The sequence below is a fragment of the Pteropus alecto genome, unplaced genomic scaffold (genome assembly GCF_000325575.1).
Source record: "Pteropus alecto unplaced genomic scaffold, ASM32557v1 scaffold125, whole genome shotgun sequence".
In the NCBI taxonomy this organism is placed as follows: domain Eukaryota; kingdom Metazoa; phylum Chordata; class Mammalia; order Chiroptera; family Pteropodidae; genus Pteropus; species Pteropus alecto.
In genome coordinates, this window is record NW_006436888.1 from 1,288,113 (window position 1) to 1,308,472 (window position 20,360).

At 56.7% G+C, this 20,360-nt stretch overlaps 1 protein-coding gene across 9 annotated transcripts in view; it reads right to left on the reverse strand.

The window, feature by feature from the left end:
• ARHGEF10L (Rho guanine nucleotide exchange factor 10 like) overlaps window positions 1-20,360 on the reverse strand; it is a 131,436-nt gene that overhangs the window by 28,171 nt on the left and 82,905 nt on the right. For 5 of the 9 annotated variants that reach the window (XM_006914307.3, XM_015591402.2, XM_015591404.2 and 2 more), the window contains 5 exons: window positions 14,027-14,148; window positions 9,232-9,318; window positions 8,178-8,410; window positions 6,824-6,978; window positions 314-462 (listed from right to left, as the gene is read on the reverse strand). In XM_006914307.3, the coding sequence (XP_006914369.1) occupies window positions 314-462; window positions 6,824-6,978; window positions 8,178-8,410; window positions 9,232-9,318; window positions 14,027-14,148 (746 nt within the window). The remainder of the gene's footprint in view (window positions 1-313; window positions 463-6,823; window positions 6,979-8,177; window positions 8,411-9,231; window positions 9,319-14,026; window positions 14,149-20,360) is intronic. The other 4 variants (XM_015591399.2, XM_015591403.2, XM_015591396.2 and 1 more) reach the window with 1 other exon arrangement.

The following is a 20,360-nucleotide window of genomic DNA, read 5'->3' on the forward strand; positions in this document are numbered from 1 at the left end:
CAGCTGTGTCCGAGATGCCAGTGCGAGGGCAGGGACCCCAGCTCCACCTCCACGGGCAGCAACGGACACAGCCAGGGTGCGGCTCACAGCCTGGTGCAGTCTGGACCCTTCCCCTCATGGCAGCCCCGGGGATGTGTGTGGGGGCAAAGGGCTGGGCCCAGTGGGGATCATGGGTCCCCTCTGCTTCCTGACAAACTCTGACTGCTCCCTGAGACACACATGAGAGCAGAGAGCAGTGCCAGGTAGAGGGTAAGAAGAGTCAGCAAGGGGTGCCCGGCCGAGGACCCCACAAGCCACCAGGAAAGGCCAGTACCTGAGTCTGCAAGCTGGTGGCATCCATGACGGTGACCCGGGGCCCACAGCTGGCCCACACAGTGTCCTCCAGGCTCAGCAGGGTGCGGATGGGCCCTGGCCCCACAGTCAGGCACATGGGCGGGCTCTCCAGGTCCCAGGGGACATCTCCTGGAGAGATAGAGGGAGAGCAGGTCAGGGCCCAGGGCTCCTCGACCCTCGGGACCCACAGCCCGCAGTGGGGGCCCAGCCGGGCTCCACGAGACCCTCTGGCCATTTCTGTGGCCCCCCAGGGGGGATGGTGGCTGTTCCCAGCTGCCTTCATCTATGTCCCACCCCTACGACAGAACGAACCAGAGGACCTGGCCTGGCACTGAGCAACGCTCTCACCTGCCCGCCCAGCGATGCAGGCTCACCTCAGGACAGGCCGAGGGCAGTGTTCACTGAGACTGGTTTTTCTCTCGAGCCACACAGAACCCCAGTGGCTGCCCTGTCCTGCCGGGGTGCCAGGTGGGAAATGAGGTTGAGGAGGAAGTGGGGGCACACCTCGGAAAGACAGGCAGGAGCAGCTGGGCCTGGGAGGCAGGACGGAGCCTGCCGCTGGCCTGCCAGTGCCAGCCACCCCCACACTCCCTCCACCAGGTCCCTGGGAAGAGGGCAAAGCTGTCCCCTCACAGACCCTCCCTCTGAGCCAGGGGCTGATGGCGTGATGGAGCCATGCTGTCCACAGAGCTGGAGGGGCCACCAGGGTATATGAAAGCCACTGCCTGGGGCATGGCAAAGAGTCCTTTGAGTGATGGTTCCCAACCTTTTTGGCACCAGGGACCGGTGCCCCTATGAGAATCTAATGCCTGCTGATCTGAGGTGGGGCTGAGGCGGTGATGCTAGCGCCGGGGAGCGGCTGCAGATACAGATGGAGCTTCGCTTGCTGGCCCGCCGCTCACCTCCTGCTGTGCAGCCCAGTTCCTAACAGGCCACAGACCGGTACCAGTCCACGACCCGAGGTTTGGGGGCCCCTGCTACAGAGGACACACCAGCCTCCCCACCACCTCTGCACCCCGCTCCCAGGCTTTCCCCACCCTCCCTCTCCTCCCTGCCTGTAAAATAGGTTCTCCTCCCACCCTCTGTCCTACTTAAAATGGGCAGACTCCCGGCTCAGCTAGGAGGGGCGCAGGAATCCCCCCTCCCAAATACACGCCCGTTCTTTCCAGCCCATGCACATGGGCACGTGGGAAGCAGCTGAGCCAGAATCCCAGCTGCAGCCTCTAAACCTCTGCATGAATGAGGACAGGTGACTTAACCCCTCCGAGCCTCAGTTTCCTCCTCTGTAAAACGGGCACGACAGCCGTGCCTGTACCTCACGGGATGCTTCAGGGGTCAAATGAAACGTGGACTGTTTGGCACAGGGCTGGCGCACAGTAAGGAGAGCTGACAGCCGTGGCTACCTACAACTATATACCTGCCTGCCAGGCACTCTCTTCATGAATTACTTCCTTCCTTCACTCCCAGCCTGTGCGTTCTGTTCTTAATCCTGTTTTACAACTGAAGAAACAGAGATGCCGGGAATTTAAATAGCCAGCCCGAATGTGCCCGGCGCTCATCAGCTCCTACTGTTTGATGTCATTTCCCACCACACAACAGTCTGTGGAAGAAGGTGTTGACTCCACTGGGCTATTGCAATAACAGAGACCCAGAGAGCTGAGACCCCCAAGGGGTGACGGGCCAAGCAGGACTGGAATTCCGCTGACTCTGGCCGTAGCCTCCTGCCCTGACCCCTGCTGCCCTCTCAGGTTCTCAGAGTTTCCAAAGGGCTCTGGGGCCATAACTAGAGTCCAGGAAGGGCGAGTGACCACAAGGCGGCCAAGCTTCCGTGAGGGACGCTGACCTTCTCCAGAACGCCAGAGCCACAAAAATGCAAGGCTTTGAGCGCCCCCCAGTGGCCATAGGTGAGTAGTGCCTGTAGCCAAAACCTGGAGCTCCCGCCACTACGGCTCAGGTGGGGACTGGGACCCTCTCCCCAGGAAATACCTGGGGATACTGGGATGACATCCCGAAAACTGAAAAATGGGGGCTCTGTCCTGTGCACAGCAGTGATGACTACCTGCAGTCTCTGCCCTGCCCTTTCCTGGAACGGCATGGCCGTGGCTAGCTGGGGTAGGGGCTAGAGCCTGCCACCCCTGAGGATCAGGTGCGCACCGACCACCCCTCCACTTGCTGGGCATCTCCAGAAACCCTCCAAAAAGTCCAGGCTCTGGGACAGAAGGATAACTGATAAAATTTAATACCGATATTACTATATGAAAAAGGACACCAGACGAGTCCCCTTGCTGGGACTCAGTTTCCCCATCTGCACCTCCAGGGGACGGAACCTCTAAGGTTCTCCCCAGCCCTCACGGGCTACAGTCCTAAGGTTTTAAACACAAGCACTCTGAGCTCCGGGCAGGGCCAGCCCCCCGCAGCCTGGTCGGGGATCCACCCCCTCCTCCTCACTCCTTCCCCTCCAGTGGCTTCAGCTACACGCGACATGTTCTGGAACATGCGTGCACACTCACACACTTACACACACACGCACACACACTCACGGTGTGACATCCTACTCATCTGGGTCTGGCACCAGCCCTCACACTGCCGGATGGAGATGAAGGCCCTGGCTCAGCAATGGCTCCTTCAGGAATGGCGGCCTTCCTCCCCCGGCCTGCAGATCTTCCTCGGGGGTCCAGATCCAGCTGGAGCCAGAAGGCAGCACACAGAGTGAAAGTCACCAAGACCAAGAGGAGCCCAAAGGGCAGCCTGTGGCCGGTCGGTAATAACACCAGTAACGACCATTTAGATGGGCGGTAACGAGCACAAGTCTACACTCCAGGGCCCATCCAGGCACCTGTGTGACGGATTGTACCTGGTCTTCACAAACCACTCTGTGCATCTGGGCTGCCTTCACCCCCATTTTACAGGTGAGGAAACTGAGGCTCTAAAAGGCGAAGCAACAAGCCCAATCTCACAGCTGGGTCTCGACCCCAGGCTGCCTGCCTCCTCAGCCCATTCCCTTACAATTCCATCATCTGGCTCCTCCAGGAAGTGACCCTGGCCCACGTCCCCAGCATGTAACCAGGGACATTCCCACACCTGCACCCAGGCCTGGTCATGCTCCCGTGCCTTCTCAGAGATGGGGGAGGCAGCTCTGCTCACACACAGGACTGGGCAGGGACAGTGGCCCCCAGATCCCCTCTGGGTCTCCATGTCCTGCTCAGTGCCTGGCACCTCATGGGCATTGAAGACATATTTGCTGAGTGAGCGAAATGAATGAACAAGAGAATGAATGAATGTAGAATGCAGATGAGCAGAGGCTTCTGAGGGCAGACTGACGCCATGGCCAGACTGTTCTTGGCCTTGGTTTCCCCATCCGTCAGCTAGAATTTGGACTCTAAGGACCCTGTGGTCCTGATAGCCTGGGACTCCAAGTGGCCTGGTGACCTCCAATTCCTTACAGCCATCTCTAAGCTGCTGATTCCACAGGTCCATCAGGACTCGGGCAAATTGCAGGCTGGTTTCTGCCCATTTTACTTAATATTTCTGGTCCTGCCCTCTTGCCACGAGCCAGAACTGCCAATTTTATCCAGTCTTGGTCTCAGCCAAACTCAGGCAGGACAGAAACCGGTCACTATAAATACTGACAAATATCAAATACCCACTGGGAGTCCAGGATAAGGGTCTGGATTATTCAATTTCCCAGACCCTCCAGGCCACCAGGGGTGCCAGAGGGGGCTTCTGCAGGCCCAGGGCTCTGGGGCTGGGGTGGGGTGGGGTATCTAGGCATAGCCAAGGCCTTGGTGAGTCTGGAGGAGGTCACACAGTTGGGTCAGGGGCCAGGCTGATGATTCCAGAGCCAGACACACGCAGCCCCGGAGAAAGGCAATGGGGAGGAATCGCCCCACCCCACACTGTGTGCAGTTCCTAAGAGTCTCCCTTCCTGCCCTGGCCACTTCCGGAGGACACCACAGGAGGCACCAGGCAAGTCCCCCCCGCACCCTCCCAGAGGCCTCCCTGGCCAAAGCCAAACCAAAGGCACTGACGGTGGGCTCAGGAGGAGAGAGTGACCCAGACTCACTTGTCCAGCAGGCTGCGGCAGCCTCCCAGCCAGTCTCCTGCCTCTTCTGTCTCCCAGCCAGAGCAGGCACAGTGCTCAGCCACTTCCAACACTTCTATCTACTTCCCGTCAACTGAGACAAACCCGAGGCCCACAGGTCTGGCCCCAGACCTTGCCTCGTACCGTTTCCCCCTCTGCCTACTGCCCAGCAAGACAGCCTCCTCTCTGGGCCCCCCACCAGAACGACCCCTCTCCTGCCGCCAGGCCTCTGCACGTGCTGGTCCCTCTGCCAAGAACACCGTTCACTCGACTCTTCACTTGCCTGGCCATTGTGGGACTCAGCTTCAGGATCCTGCTCCTTGGAGAGACCTTCGCCGACCAGCCCACCCCACACCCAGAACAGTCAGGCTCTCACATGACATCTGTTCCCTCCCTTAGGACCCTCAGCATGATCATAAGCTCCCTGTTTGTTCACGTGACTAATTCTGACTCCCTCTATAAACTCTGCAAGGGCAGGGTCACATCTGTTTTGCTGGCCACTGAACCCATGGCACGTAGTAGGTGCTTAGTAAATATCTGGTGGACAGACATTGGCAAGTCAGGAAAGCTGGTGGAGCATCTCGACCTTCTCCTCCAGGCCAGTCGGCCTCTAACTCTGCCCCCTGCCATCTAGAGAGGGCTCTAGGCCCAGAGAGAGGACATTTGAGTTCAGGTCTTGGTTCACCCCTGAGACTTTGGAGAGTCCCTTCCCACCTGGAAAATGAGGGTGTGGAGTTCAATGGTGCCCGATGGTCCTTCTGGCTGACAAACTACCATTTCCCAACCCCAGGCTGAAAGCCAATAGTTACATACAAAACCCCCTATGGGTTGAATTGTGCCCCCTAAAAATTCACACGTTGAAGTCCTAACTCCCACAACCAGCATGTGACCTTATCTGGGTCGGGTTGTTGCAGATGAGGTCCTACTGGAGTAGGGTGGGCCCCTAATCCAATGACTAGTGTCACTATTTACAAGAACACCATGTGGAGACTGGAGTCATGCTGCCACAGGCCGAGGGACTGCCGGCAGCTGGGGCACGGGCCTGGGACAGGTCCTTCCCGGGCACCTTCCAAGGTAGCGTGGCCCTGACACCCCCCTGATCCTGGACTTCTACCCTCCAGACTCGTGAGGCGATAAATTTGTGTCGTTTAAACTACTCAGTCGGTGACACTTTGTTAGGGCAGCTCCAGCAAACTCATAGACCCCCTCTGCTCCCCACAGCCTGATAAGTCAGGAACCGAGAGGGGAAGGGCCAAGGCAGCCCGAACTGGGGACAAGAGGGCCAGACTGCGGCCAGACGGGGCTCGCAGTGCTCGGCGGGGACCGGGGTGCAGGTCCCTCTGGACCCCTTGTCTAATCTCCGAAGATCTGAGCCCATGTTTACATTCACACTCACGCTCTGACGGTGAGAGGAATTTTTTCCCTCCCTCTTCCCCCTTTAATTAAAAACTATAAATGCCTTATCAAAAGCTAATTAAAAATACCAACACAGTGCCAAGTGGCAAAAAAAAAACAGCTCAGTACAAATACCCGTTTATAACCCTGCAACAGGCTGTGATGACGCAGCAATTAGAGGCTCGTGGGGACGAGCGGGAGGGGAACGGGGGGGCCACAGGGCTTCAGACCCTCCAGCCCCCTCCGGGGGGCACCGGGGAGCAGCGACCCTCTCCACCCATCCCTCACCATCATCAAACTGGGAGCCGAACAAACCCCAGGGGACAGGCGGCCACAGCACACATGTGGCTGTGGACAAGCCGTATCCCCTCCCTTAGTCTCAGCATCGGGTCCGTAGAGAGGAGGCAATTCTCAAGGGCTGTGGTGACAATTAAGATAATGGGCAAACATTAAGCACTTTTCCAGGTTCCTGGAACATAGCAGCTCAAACACTGTTAGCCTTGCTCTCCAGACGTTATCAGCTGTGCCATCGATGGCTCGATACGATAATAGAGACTAAAATGCTTGACTCCACTAGGCACTCGCTGTGCCAGGCCCTGTGCTTTGCCTTCACTGGGTTGTTTAACCTGCCAGTGCCCAGTGCCCATGCACAAACGGTTCTACCATTATTTTCATTTTACAGATGAGGAGACCGAGGCGTAAAGAGAAGCCGCTCACCAAGGGACACAGCTGTCATCAGGGCAGAGCCTGGACCTGAAGCCAGGTCTGTCTGAGCCTAGAATCCCTACTCTTATCCACTACAGGGCGGTACTGTCTGTGCAGTAGTGAGCACCCCACTCCGGTGGGGACCCCAGTGGGGAGCAGGCATCTCCAGCCCCCACCCCCAGCTGTTATATGCCCCACTCCATGTCTGAGCTGCCTCCCTGGCCTGCCTCCCACACCGCTCAGGGACAGGATCCGGCTCCTGGTTCGTGCCCAGGGCTGCCCCCACTGCCCCCAGCCCCCCATCCTCACCGCTGGTCCGAGGGTAGGCGGCGAGGGTCCCATCCTGCAGGCCGGCAAACAAGTAGAAGGGGTTGTGCCGGATGCAGAGCACAGGCTGCAGGCCTGGGCTCCTACAGGTCGCCAGGCACTGGGTGCCCGTGTCCACGCTGCTGTAAACCAGGATGCTGTGGGAAGAGGCCCAAGTGACTCCCATAGCCCGCCACCCACCCACTGCCCCGCACACCCTCCTGGGGAGAGGGGTTGGGGCTCCCCTCTGCTCGGGCAGGTCCCTGCTGTACGACCAGGCCATCGCCCCAGCTTTGGAAGCTCACACTTCTCCACAGTGGCCTTTGAGGATGGTGCCCTCCCCAGCCCCTGCACACAGGAGGGCTCCAGACGGCACGACAAAGGTGCTGAGAAAACATTCTTCAGGGTCACGCAGACCCAAAAGCGAAGCCGGCCATGCCACCTTCCAGATGACTGACCCCAGGCTGCCGAGCCTCGGTCCTCCCCAAAAACTGGGGCACTGAGGGCTACCTGACGGCCGTCAAAACGAACGGAGCACGGACACGTGCTACATGGACGAACCTGGAAACCTTAGGCTGAGGGAGAATGGGCCAAGCACAAAAGGCCACATCCTGTGAGATTCCATTTCTATGAAATGTGCAGAGGAGACAAATCCAGAGACAAGCGGATCAGCGGTTCCCAGGAGTAGGTACAGGGTTTGTTTCTGGGGTGATAAGAATGTTCTAGAACTATACAGTGGTGATGGCCAAGCATCATGAATGCACTGAAAGTCACTGAATTGTACACTTTGAAATGATGAATTTTATGTTATGTAAATTTTCTCTTGTTAAAAACAAAAACGGTGTTCGCCCCTCCTAGGCACCGAGCTGCAGACCCAGACTCGGACTTCACGGAGCTTCTCGGGTCTCTGAGCTGGTCCTCCCTATGTCAGCTTTTGCTCTTCCCTCAGTTTCCTGGGTGGGAAACAGGAAACACTTCCCGACAGGGCTGCTGTGAGGCACGTGTTACTGGCGGAGGCCTCTCTGCCAGCGGATCTCACGACCTGGGCACGCCCGGGACCCTCGCCCTCTCTGCAAGGGGAGCTGAGGCCACAGGTGGCTGGACGCTCAATGACAGCTCAATGACAGCTCAGTGAACTGAAGGCCCACATGTCCTAGGTCATGGACCCTCACCGTGGCCCTGCATCGGCGGGATTCTAACCACTCCCCTTTACAGACAAGAAACGGAGCCACCCTCCTCCTCCCAAGCAGGAGTTGGTGGGCGAAAAGCTGATCTGGAAAGCTTGAGGAAAAACCCCCAGCTCACCTGCCCAGCCCTGCCCCTGGCTGTCTCAGGCGCATATCCTCAGGCCCCTCACCTGCCATCCTGGAGCCCCAGGCAGATTGTCGGATGCACCGCGGCCGAGGGGTCAGCAGCTGTGTGACTCTCGTCTCCGTCTCCATCGCCATTCTCCTCCTCCTCGGGCTCCGGAATGTACTCCATGCAGAGCACAGGGGCCGCCAGCGGGAAGGACTTGACCGTGCGGGGCGAGGGCCGGTTCAGGGAGAAGATCTCGACCTGGCCCCCTGCACCCTCCTGCCCGCCCCCGACCTGGGGCAGAGACCAGAGAGGCCGTCAGAGGAAACACGAGGGCAGAGGCGGAGCTGAGCTCCTGCTCTCCCAGTGGCCTGTCCCAAACTTCTACTTGTCCCCAGTTGCCATGGCAGCAAGTTAGATTCAGGGCCTGAAGAAACCAGGTAAGGAACTAAAGCGGACTAGATACCCAGTCAGCTTTCTATTTCCTTGACATTAGGGTGAATTTCAGCCAACGAATAGTGAACATACACTCTGCCTCTAAAAGGTTCTTCTTGCCTTGTTTACTGTTTTACCTCAGTGTCTAGTACATGGTAGGCACTCAAAATATAGTTGCTGAATGAATGGCGGGATGGATGAATATATGAATGGATGGACGGATGGACAGATGAATGGATGGATGGATGCACCATGTGCTAGATACTAGAGAAACAGTGAAGAGCAAATTATTCTCAGAGGGGACATTTGGGCTGGACTCTGAAGGGTAAACCAGAGTTTCCTGCCAAGCACCTGGACACAGGCGTAATAAGCAGGAGGAGTTAGAGGCTGGCCAGAGGGGTGGTGAGGCTGGAACCTCAGGGTGTCTATGGTGGGGCTCAGTCTGCACCACAAGGAGCATGGGGGCATCACCTATTGGAATAGAGTGAGGCTTTGCCAGGTGAGCCCAGAGTCCAGGACAGAGGTTCCCAGGAAGCCCTTACCAGGTAAAGTGCACAAAATGGGGGCCAGCAAGCAAATGGCTTTCTCCAGCACCACCACCACCTACCCCCGCCCAGATGCCACGCTCCCTGCTCCTGTCCTGAGGCCAGAATTCCTGGCTGGGCATTGCGGCTACTCACCCAGAGGTAGCCCTGTGGAAGGGAGGTACTGACCGCCGAGAAGCCCAGCAGGGGACAGCTGACAGGACTGTGGACCAGGGCCCCGAGCTGTAGAGACAGAGATGGCACACACAGGATTAAGTGTGGAGGTGCCGGAGAGGCCAACATTAGGCAGCAGAACCTGCTCTGAACCATCTGTGGGGAAGAGGTCGTTAAACCTGCAGATTCCTGGGCCCTGTTTAGGCCCCAAATGAGAATCCCTAAGGGCAGGGCGGGAAAGTGATCCAGGTCTCCCAGGATCACCAGGCAGCTCCTATGCACTTTTATTTGAATTCTGACCTTTGGTCTCCTAGAATCTTCTGGCTGGAAGCGGCCTGAATGATATCTGAGCTCCCTGAGGATTTTCCAAACTGAGCAGCTGCCAGTTAAGATTTATTAAAAACCACTAACAAACACCCGCCCCCTCCCTTTATTTTACAAATGGGAACAACAAGGCCCACAGAGGACATGCGATTGCCCTAGGCCACAGAGAAGGCATGGGACAAGAGCCTGGACTGCGCCCACGTCCTTCCCTGGCCTTCCTGGTGTCTCCAGAGAAGTACAATCGAGGAGAGGCCCCAAGATCATCAGACCCACCCTGTAGACGGGCCCGCCAAGACAGAGGGCCACATGGCTTGGGCAGGCTGCCCATGGGGACCTGGAGCTCCGGCTGTAATGGGCTGTCACCCACAGCTACCAGCTGCTTGATTCTCCTGCAACTGCTTCCCTAAGACCCACGCTGGGTGGCTCTTTGGGACCTGTTTCCCGAGTTAAATCCTGCCAATCTGTCTCTCTGGCCAGGACAGCAATGCAAAGAGATGGCCTGGCCCTTTCAAGGGTCTTACTGGAACCCCAGGCAGATGGAAGGGGCAGGAGGCAGAGTGGAGGCTGTTTTGAAGGTGGCCCGCTGAGGAATGTGGCCACCACTGACCCTTTGCCAGGCAGGTGCTGCCCTCTGCTGGTGCCAAAGGCCCCGGCCAGAGCCGGCCCTGTTGGAAAATTCTAACAAAATTTCTAATGGCCATGGGTGAGGAGGCCCAAAAAGGTCACCTCCTCCAGCTCCCTTATTTAGGAGTCAACGAACTTGAACTTTGGGAAAGAAGGGAGGGAGACATGACTGTCTCAAGGTCACACAGCAAGTTAGTGTCAGAGTCAGGATTGGAATTCAGTTTCGACTCCTGGCCCAGAGCCCCTTCTGGCTGAATTCTACCCAGAGGCCATGCTGGAGGCCTCGGCACTCCAGGACCCCACTTCTGCCTGGCTGGCTGCCAGGCCACCTGCGCACCCCAGGACCCTGCTCCCCATCATTCTGCTTTTGGCCACATCCAGCTGGGTGCCCTGCCCTTTCCGCTGGGCCACTGCTCCTGTCCTCTCTGTGGGGCCGGGGCGACCGCAGTCCTGGCTCAGGCGTTCCCATGGCAATCCCGAGTCAACGGAGCCCAAGTCCAAGGTGATGGCAACAACTCAAAACGACTCCTGGACCCAGACGTCCTGTCTGTGCCAAGAAGCCGGCTCCCCCAAATCCAGGTGCTCACGCAGTGCAGAGGGGGACGGCGTCAGGCTGGCAGGAGCAGGCATTAGAGGCAGCTACCGGCTGGGTGACCCACAGAACAGTCCTCACGGTCTTGGGGACCACGGAGGGTGGACATAAAACACTTGGCGCAGGGCTGGGCACCCGGTAGCAACCTCTGCTCACCAAGGACTTCCTGTGGGATGTTCTAGCACTTTACCTGCCGTAACTCACTCGGTCAGCTAAACAATCCTGTGAGTGAGGGGAGGGGCTGTAACAGATGAGCACCTGTGCCAGTCCGGTGACGGCCCTCACAAACAGCACGCAGCTCTGGCCGACAGAGGCTGTCAGCCCGGACGGAGGCCGCTCAGCGAGCACACTGAGGCCTACGGAGCCTGGCCGTTGACCCTCTAGGTCTGGGCTACAACCACCTCCCAGGCGTCCCAAGGCACTTGCATTTTAAAGCACTTCAGAGTGGGCGGTCCCCCGTCCCCTCCCCAGACCCCTGTCCCCAGGCCTCTTGGCTGGACCTTGGCCCACGGAGGGATGGCTTTGTGCTGGGCCCTCCCCTTGCCCTCCAGGGACAGGCCTCCAGTTTGGATGGACTTGGGGACCCAAGGAGAACCTCTTGACACCTCAGTAGTCAGGCTTTCAGAAATCCCCCCAAAAGACACCGATGGACTTTCCTTCCTGGGGATTAAAACGTCGTCGGTCATCTGCTTTAATTCCTTTAACTCCGGGCACATGCCACGCAGCAGGCACATTGGACCTGGATCGTGCCGTTGAGTCCTCACTGGAACCCGCTGCAGCCACCCCATTTACACACTGACGACGCAGCATCGCTGATGTCGCACGGCCGGGACCTGCAGGGCAGCGCCAACACTCTCTCCCTCTCCCAACCAATTCCTTCGAGTCAGAAGGACCAGTGTGGGGCCACTGGCCACCTGTCAGCACTGTGAAATGCTCCTTCATTCAGCCCCCAGCGTCCCTGTTGCCTTGAGGGAAAGACCCAAACACACTCCCTCACCCAGCTGGCAGTATGAGCGCGGATCACACCTACACTGGGACAGGGACTGGGGCCAGCGGGCTTTCCTGGAGGGCAGCCTTGGTCACTGGCTCCCACGAGGCCAGTCGCAGAGCCAGAGTCCCAGGTCCCGGGGCCCAGGCCCCAGGAGAGGTGATGTGCTGGGAGGGAGGCCCCAGGCAGCAGCCAACACGCTCACATCTTTTCCCACAGAAACCAGACAAGGCGCTGGCATTCCAAGGCCCTAATTCACCTGCTGCCAGCGAGGTGCTGAGGGGCGCATCTGTCTGGTCCGGGCTGGGAGGCAGGCACAGGCAGTGGGAGGATATCTTAGGGACCAGCAAATGGGGACACGCAGGCTCTGGTACGTCCCTCAGGAGCTCCAGAGGCATACTGCCCCCGCTGACTCGTGGTTCCCTTGGCAGGCAGAGGGCTTTGGAGGGGACTGAGGGCGCTTCCGGCCTGCACGTCCCCGGCCCGAGAGCTCCACATGAGGAGCTTCTGGGGCCCTCATCTCCCGGATGTGAGCAGGCAGACGGCTCCATGCTTGGGTGGGGGCTTCTTCTGCCCTGGGGCAGCAGCCTGTGTGTGACTCCACCACCCGGGTGTGGCCTATGGGGGCACGACCAGAGTCCTATAGTCCCAAGAGGGCCAAAGGCCCTCAGGGAAGACGGAGACCATTCCCCACCCCGAAGTCTGTCGGTCAGCCCCGCCGCGTCTTGGCAGGTCCCCCGTACTAAGCTGTGTGGCTCTCTCGGTCTCCCGTCATGCCCGCTTCATGTCCACGGTCCTCTCACCCGACAGCCGGAAGGATCAGACGATCTTTCCAGAACATAAATCAGACCACGCCAGTGCCCCGCTTAGAGCCAGCCTCAGCTTTTCGTTGCTCTGAGAATGAAACCCAAACGGGACCCGGGCTGCGAAGCGGGTGCGGCCCAGCTCAACCCCCACCCCCGGGCCTCACCGCCGGCCTCTCCTCCTGGCTCGCCCAGCCATGGCCATGCCGGCAGCAGCACCAACTTGCCCAGCTGCACCCATCGTGGGCCTCTGTGTTGGCGTTGTCTATATGGGATATTTTTACCCTGGGCGTTCGTGGGGTTCCTCCTTCTTGCTATTCAGATCCCGGTTTAAATGCCAGCTCCCCCAAGAGGTCCTCTCTGACCCCCTAACTATGTTGGCCCCATCTTTGTAGCTATCCGATTTATTTTCTTTATAACACGTGTCGCTCTTTTCCATTTCTTTCTGTTTGCCAGGGTCTTGCCCGACTCTCCGAGCGCGGATCACAACTACACGAGGGTACGTTGTATATTTCGGTTACCACTATATTCCCAGTGTCCAGCACAGGGTCTATCACACAGCAAATGCTCAAAAATTATATGCAGAATGGACAAATGAATGAATGAACTAGTGAATGAATTGACATCTCAACAGTATGTACTTTCAGCTACTTAGAGCCCCAATATGCAGCCCAATCAGCTGGTCTCCTGGGACTTCCCTATCTGGGCCTAGGTCCCAAGCTTGCTCTCCCCTCCCCAAGCGCAGATGACCTCCCCTCCTTGGGAGGAAGATGGGCAGCAGCTGCTCCAGATAAAGGAGTGAGCTTGGCCAGCACATCAGGGACAGGTGACCAGTGGAGGGAAAAGCACTGGTGTTAGAATTAGGCAGAGCGAGGTTACGATTCCTGGACCCATCCTTATTGGCTGTGTCATTTTGGAAAGTCATGTCATCTGTCTGAGCCTTAGGGGGTCCTTACCTGAGAAACAGATCTAGAAACATCTACTTACAAAGTTCTGTAGGTTCTTGATAAAGGGGATGCATGATGGCTATGGAGCATGTCCTGTCCCCTCCCCCCGCCCACACCAAAGCTGGCTTCCACCAGACTCCAACCCACCAAGGGACCAACCCACAAAGTCTGGCACAGCCCCTTGGGCATATTCCGGCCTATCATCTGGGTTGGAATCATGCCATCGACTAATGAGATCATTGCTATTTGTTAGCTCAAAACAATGGAACTTTCCATTCACTTGACCCACAGAAGGCAACTACCCCAACTTTTTTGGTGAGGAAGCTGACTCCTAGACCAACGAAAAGACTTGACCAGCTCTATCGCTAAGAAAGTGAAAAGCTGGATCTGGAACCTGGGCCTCTCCCGCTGTGGCACAGCCTGGAAACTTTGGTTCTCCCAAGAGAAAAGGAACCACAGCCACCTTCGCAGCAGACTCAGCTAGATCGGCTCCACTCACCTGCAGGCTGAGACCCCGGGAGGAGAAGGCGGGGATGCAGCAGGCCAGGATCGGGCACCAGAACGGGGCTTTGCTCTTCTTGTCCTCGTCCAGGCATAGCCAGCCCGGCTGGTTCTCCTCCCCTACAGCAAGAGGAAGGAGGTGGGTGAAGCTCGTCCAAGGACCGAGGACCAAGCGGGCAGTGAGCAGCCCAGGAAGCCCAGGGAGACACCGCAGGCCGCAGAGGCCCAGCCTGCACGGTGGCCTGGACTGACCCAGCCACTTGCCCCCCAGCACCACTCCTGCCCACGCAAGATGAAACCCGGCCTCACTCCACGGTCATGGCTATGGGTCCCTGGCAAGGAGGCAGGAAGCCTGAGGCTTGAGTCCTGCTTGACTGCCCTTTTGCTGAGCAACCTTGTGGAAATCGTTCCACCTCTCTGAGCTTCAATTTCTTCCTCTATGAAACAGGGATTTTGAAAAATGCCTTCGTCTTGCAGTTACTGTGCGGATTCAGTGAAATAATAGATAGAAAAGGATTTCCAAAGGCATTAAGATGTTGAGCTCGTCCCAGGCCCTGCTACCTTGCCCTTACCTTCTAGAGGTGGAAGATGGTCACAAACCAGCAGGCAAACAAGACAGTTTGGGACTGTGAGGACACAGCCGAGCTGCTTTTACACCTGACTGCGATGGTGATGGTGAAGTAGAAGATGCTCTCCCGCTTCATTCGAAGCTCCCCTGAAATGGATGCTCAACAGCATCCATTAAACCGCCCTCTCCACAGTGGCTCCTTCACATGGGTCAGGGCTCCCTCACACACTGCCGCCTCCAAGAAGTCCTCCGAAACACCCTGGCTACAGCGGCCCCCTCCTTCCAGGGGGAAAGACCCAAACTCGCATAGCTTTCACCACAATATAAAATCATGGTGTCCACTTTCTCGTTTTTGACCTGTCTCTATACGTCTCTAGAATGTAAGTGCAGGGCAGCAGGATCTGGGCTGTGTCGTTCGCCACTGTCTCCCTGACATCTGGCATGCTGCCTGTCCAGAATAAGTGTTCAGCAAACGCGGGTCAAAAGAATGAATAAGTGAACAAGTGAGTAAACCACCATCTCTCCCAGAAAGTTCTCTCTGCTAAGGAGCCCGTCCTTCACGCTCCATACAACGTCATTGCATATGACGACTGCCTTTGTGGTCTCCTGACAGCAGGGGACACGGCGCCGCTATGACACACCCACCGTGTCCACACGCCAGGCACATGCTAAGTGCTCCACACGTGTCCCCTGGCTTCCTTTTCACCATAACCAAGCACGGTTAGATGATGACTTTCACTTGACAGATGATAAGACAGACATTCAGGGATTAAGCTGACCGGGTCACATGCATGCCTAGATGGCCAAGCCCAGATGGGGACCAAGGTCTGTCTGACTCAAAGCCCAGGTTCTTTGCACTAACCCAGGCAGTATTCCAGCAACCAGCCCCCCATGACACCCCTGGGCATGACTGACCCTGGACATGGTGACGCTGGACAATGAGGAGGCGGCTCTGCCTGTGCCTCAAGCTTTGGAAATGGAAAGCAAGGTCATTGAGTAAACTGTCATGACAGAGCCTTCCCGCCCAGCACAGAGCAAGCACTGGAGAAACGCCACCGTCAGGGAGGGGAAAATGAGAGAAATCAATACAGGGCATAAAGTTTGGGTTGTACGAGATGACTAAACCCTACAGATCGTCTGTACGGCATAAGCATAGCACCTACAGCCAACAATTCCATGTTATACTTAAAATTTTGCTGAAACTGTAGGTCTTATGCTAAGTATTCTTATCACAAAAAATTATAATAAATAAGAGGGCAGGAAGAAACTTTTGGAAGGGATGGCTTTGTTTTGGCATAGACTGTGATGATGGGTTCACAGGTGTGTACTTATCTCCAAACTCATCCAGTTGTATACATTGAAAATGTGCAGTTTTTGTATGTCAATCATACCCCAATCAAGTGGTTTTTAAAAGATTCCACTGCCACCAGAGCAGGGTGGCGCCTGTGTCAGTCACAGCGAGAGAAGCCAGAATAAGGTGGCAGGCGTGGATGTTCTTTGCGAAGTTAAAGGACGTTCGCAAATGTCAGGCGTTCCTACACGGATGAGCTGTTTCAGCGGGGGCTCCGGCGCCCGCCCCCGCTCCCTCAAGCGGTAGAGTCGCTGGGCGGTGAGCTCACTCCCCAGACGGGGCCTCCATCCCACTGGGCCCTGGAGTCAGAGTTACATCAAACCTGGTCCCTGCCACCGAGGAGGAGAGGCCATCAAGGAAAGGGTAACGACAGCAGAGGGTGGGCATCACCGTAACAGAAAGACGTGTGCACCGCACTTCACAGTTTCCTAAGCTCTGTCCCGACAGTCTCATTTCATCCTCACGGCCACTGGTGGGGACATCACCCATTCTACCCTGAGGAAACGGGGGCTGGGGGAAGTCAAAGGCAGGGCTCAGGAGCCAAGGAGCTGAGCAGCGTGCTGTGAGCACAGGGGGTGATCGCCGAGACCGCCGGCCAGGCTGTGGGGCGGCACCTGTCTCTTTGGTAGGTGCTCACAGCACGCTGCTACGCTGTTCTTGGACAAGCCCCTGGGCAGCAAATTAAGATGGGCGAGACTTGAGTGCATCCCCCTTCTCGAGCTCACAGTCACGCAGACCCTCACCAATACCTGACGGGAGCCCGGCAGAGCACCGGACCCCTCACCCGGCGGCCTCCTGGAGCTCAGTCAGGGAACATGACCCACCCCGCCCCGAGCTCCCTTCCTCTCCAACCCCCAACCACCCACAGCCCATCAAGTCCCGGTAATTTATTAGTATATATTTTTTTTAATGATCTGACCTTCTCCTTCCAGATGGTGCCTTCCCTGCCTGTGCCTGGGAACGTTAAAAGAAAACGGAGTGGTTGCTTCCCATCTGCCACTGCCATTGTCCCTGTCACAAAACCAAAGCGGCTGAGACCAAATTAGAAGGCTGTTGCGGCTGAAAATTGAAGGCTCGCTTGGGATAAGTGACATTAAGAACTGGCACCAACAGCAAAGCTGTGATTTCCAATTGACATGAAGCGGGGGCTTACTTGGCGCCCAGCTCTGCAGCACCCACTGGACATGAGATCAGCGGGAACAGCTCAGGGCAAGAGGCCACGTCCCCTTCCACTCCGCCACCTCCGAGCCTGTAGAACAGCCCTGCCGGCTGCAGCAGGCTGGCTGTGCCAGAAGGGGCCTGGCAGGTCCCAACTCGGCCTCCAGCTCAGTGTCACACTGGACACTTACCCTCTCTGGGCCCGTCACCTCATCTGGAGAATGCGGGAATAATCCGACCACTTGGAGCTCTTGTGAGCTATAAGGCCTGGTACACACCAGACACTCTAGAAACAGTACGCGTTATGATCCCTGTACCTGGTTAAGAGGCTCGTCTATTACTATGCTTGAGGGTGGCTGGCCTGCCCTGCCCTCCAGCCCCGACCTGCCTCCCAAACTCCTCCAGTGCTCAGTCCCAGCGCTGTGCCTTTCGGTCACAGCTGCCCCAGTGGATAGCCCAGCTGCCCCTCTACCTTCCCAAATCCAAGGCTGACTCTGAGGCCCCTCTCACACCTCCCAGCATAGAGGGGACTGGCGGGACCTCAGCACACACCTCCTCCAAACACCCTTCCCCTGCAGACAGAGATACTGCTGTCTGGGGAGGCCAGGTGTGTGGCCGTGGTAGGCCGGCTGGGGTAAAGCCCAAGTCATGCCCCAAAGCCACCTCAGCCCCCCTCCTGGGGGGCAGACCCATCGCTTCCAGCCAAGGGCTCGGGCAGGTCCAAGGGCTGACCTCAGGGATGGCTGGGGGTTAAAGGAGATGAGGGTTAGAGCATGCTCAGTGTGCACCTCGGCTGTGCTCAGGTCTCCATAAGTGGATCCATCGCTAGGAAGAATGATGGTATTACTGTGAGGACTAAGCTGGAAAACCAACCAAGTCAGGGTGGCAAGGGAGGACCCCCCGGCAGCAGCCGCAAGGATATGTCCCCGTGAGCACGGGATTAGCCCGCAGCCTGCCAGGCCCAGGTCTTCTTGGGAGGTAGGAGCAGGAGGCCATGGTGGAAGAGGCTCCAGGGGCGCATAGGTCAGAGATACTGAGCTTTGAGAATTGGAGGGGGGGCGGGGGGACAGGCACAGGAAGGGAGGGTCAGAAGCCCCCAACCTCGCCTCTTCTTTCTCTGGTGCCTTCTACTTGCAACCCTTTTCCAGAGCCCAGACAAACAGGAGCCTAACTGGCAGAGAAGTGGGAGGGTATTCTGGCCCCACTCGCCACTAAACCTTGTGTGACCTTAGGCCATCTGTGAGATGCAGACACCCACATGCCAGCCGCTGGCCGTCCCAGACACCCTCCATGCACCATCTATGCTTGCAAGGGCCCTGTGAGGGGGACACTGGTATTATCCCCATTTTCTGATGGCAAATCCAGGGCATCTAGAAATTAACTCGTCACCCGAGATCACAGAGCTGGTAAGTACCAGAGCAGGGAACTGAACTCAGGCAGCCTGGCTCTACTTTGCTTGGCACTAAGACTCCAAAACACAGCAGGAGGAAGAGCTCCTGGAGCTCCGTCTAAACGACCGGGAGAAGCCGGCCTTTCCCGGGGCCGCACGGCATGACAGTGGCCATGCTATGAACTGAGTTCCCAGATTCCCCAGGACCCCGGCCCTTCCAAGGGGCAGAACTGACACCCCCTCCCGGATCCCAGGTGCCCCGACTCTAGCCCTGTCCTTTCTCAATCTTCGGTGGATTATGATCTTGGCACACTGTAGTCAGGGAGAGAGGAAGATACAGCAGAAAAAAAAATTAAAGGAATAACATCCTTTGTGAATAAATTTTTTTAACATATTCTATTCCTAACGGGCTCATGTTATTTTTCCCTCCCCGCCAGCCATTGCAGATAAAAAAAACAAACTGGCAAAATAAAAAGAACAAATTATTCAAGCCCCAGGGGAACCCAGGCATTCAAATAAGATTTCAAATGACTCTGGTTCCATTAAAACTTTTGCTGCAGTGAAACTGCACGGATGTAGGGTGGCTGAGCATCTTCACAGGCAGCTGAGAACCAAGATACTCACATCAGTCAGCTCCTCTCCCTCCGACACCAAGCCCCACTCAGCAAAGCATCTGGGGTTCAAACAGGAGATTTAACCTGCTTTTACAGCAGGTGTACAAACACGACTCAGGCGCTTGCCCAGGACGCAAATGCTGCACAGGACAACGTGTGGCCCAAGACCTGGCAGGCAGGGGAACCAACAACTCGGCGTTTCGTCGGGCCAAAATTCCCACAGTCCTCTGCCAGGGCTGGGGACAGCCTCTGCTTACAATCCTCCCTCCACCTTTCCCCGGCCTTGGTCACCCAGAAACATCCAGCGGAGGTGTGTGCAATGTCAGCTCCAGATCCAGGAAGAAATCGAATGGGCAGAAGCCTCTGATCCTAGCTCCTCCAAAGCCACAACCTCCCCTCCACGACCTCCCCCAACAGCCACATGCCCTCTGTGCCCGGCAGCCAAAGTGACCTGCTTAAATAGAAATCGCATCATGACGCTGACCGGCGCTCGATGCTACAACACACAGCTCCTCATGGCGCCCGGAACGGGTCCCATGTATCTCACCCTGGCTTTCTAGACAACCTGCCCCCTCCCCTCCACCTGCCCCATTCGCCAGCTCTGGCCGCCTCAGGACCTTTGCACTAGCTCTTCTGAAGCCTGGATCATTTCACCTGGATCTCCATACGGCTTCGGGTGTCACCTTCTCAGAGGTCCTCCCTGACAGCAGTTCCGAGCCCCAGGCTCGGTGCCAGTCACGTCACCCAGCTCTACCCCTGTTGATTGCTCCTCACTAATGTCCACCTGCCCCTCTTAAACTGTAAGTTCCTTGAGGGCAGGACTCTTTCTATTTTTGTCATTGGTTTTTTTTTTTTCCCCTATGCCTAAAATTACCGTAGACGCGATAAATATTTTTTTTCATTGATGAAAGACATGGACAAAAATCCTGATTTCTGTCTGGAAATGTCTCAGAACCTAGTGGAAATACATACTTATCTATAAAAAGATCACAGCAGAAACAGAAATGAGAAATAAAACAAAACAAAAAGATCACTGCTATTGGTTGGAATCAGCGAATGGGAATATTCTAACATACATCGCAGATGGTGACGGCCCTGACTGGCAAGGACCCGGGCCTTGTGTCAGTTCACAAAAAACGCGAGTAAAGTAATCATAACTTAATGAGTGTGGTCTGACAGACGGAAACTCGCCAACTCGAGGGCGCAGGACGGAGAGGGATTGAGAGTGGGCTCTGGGGCCAACTGCTCAGA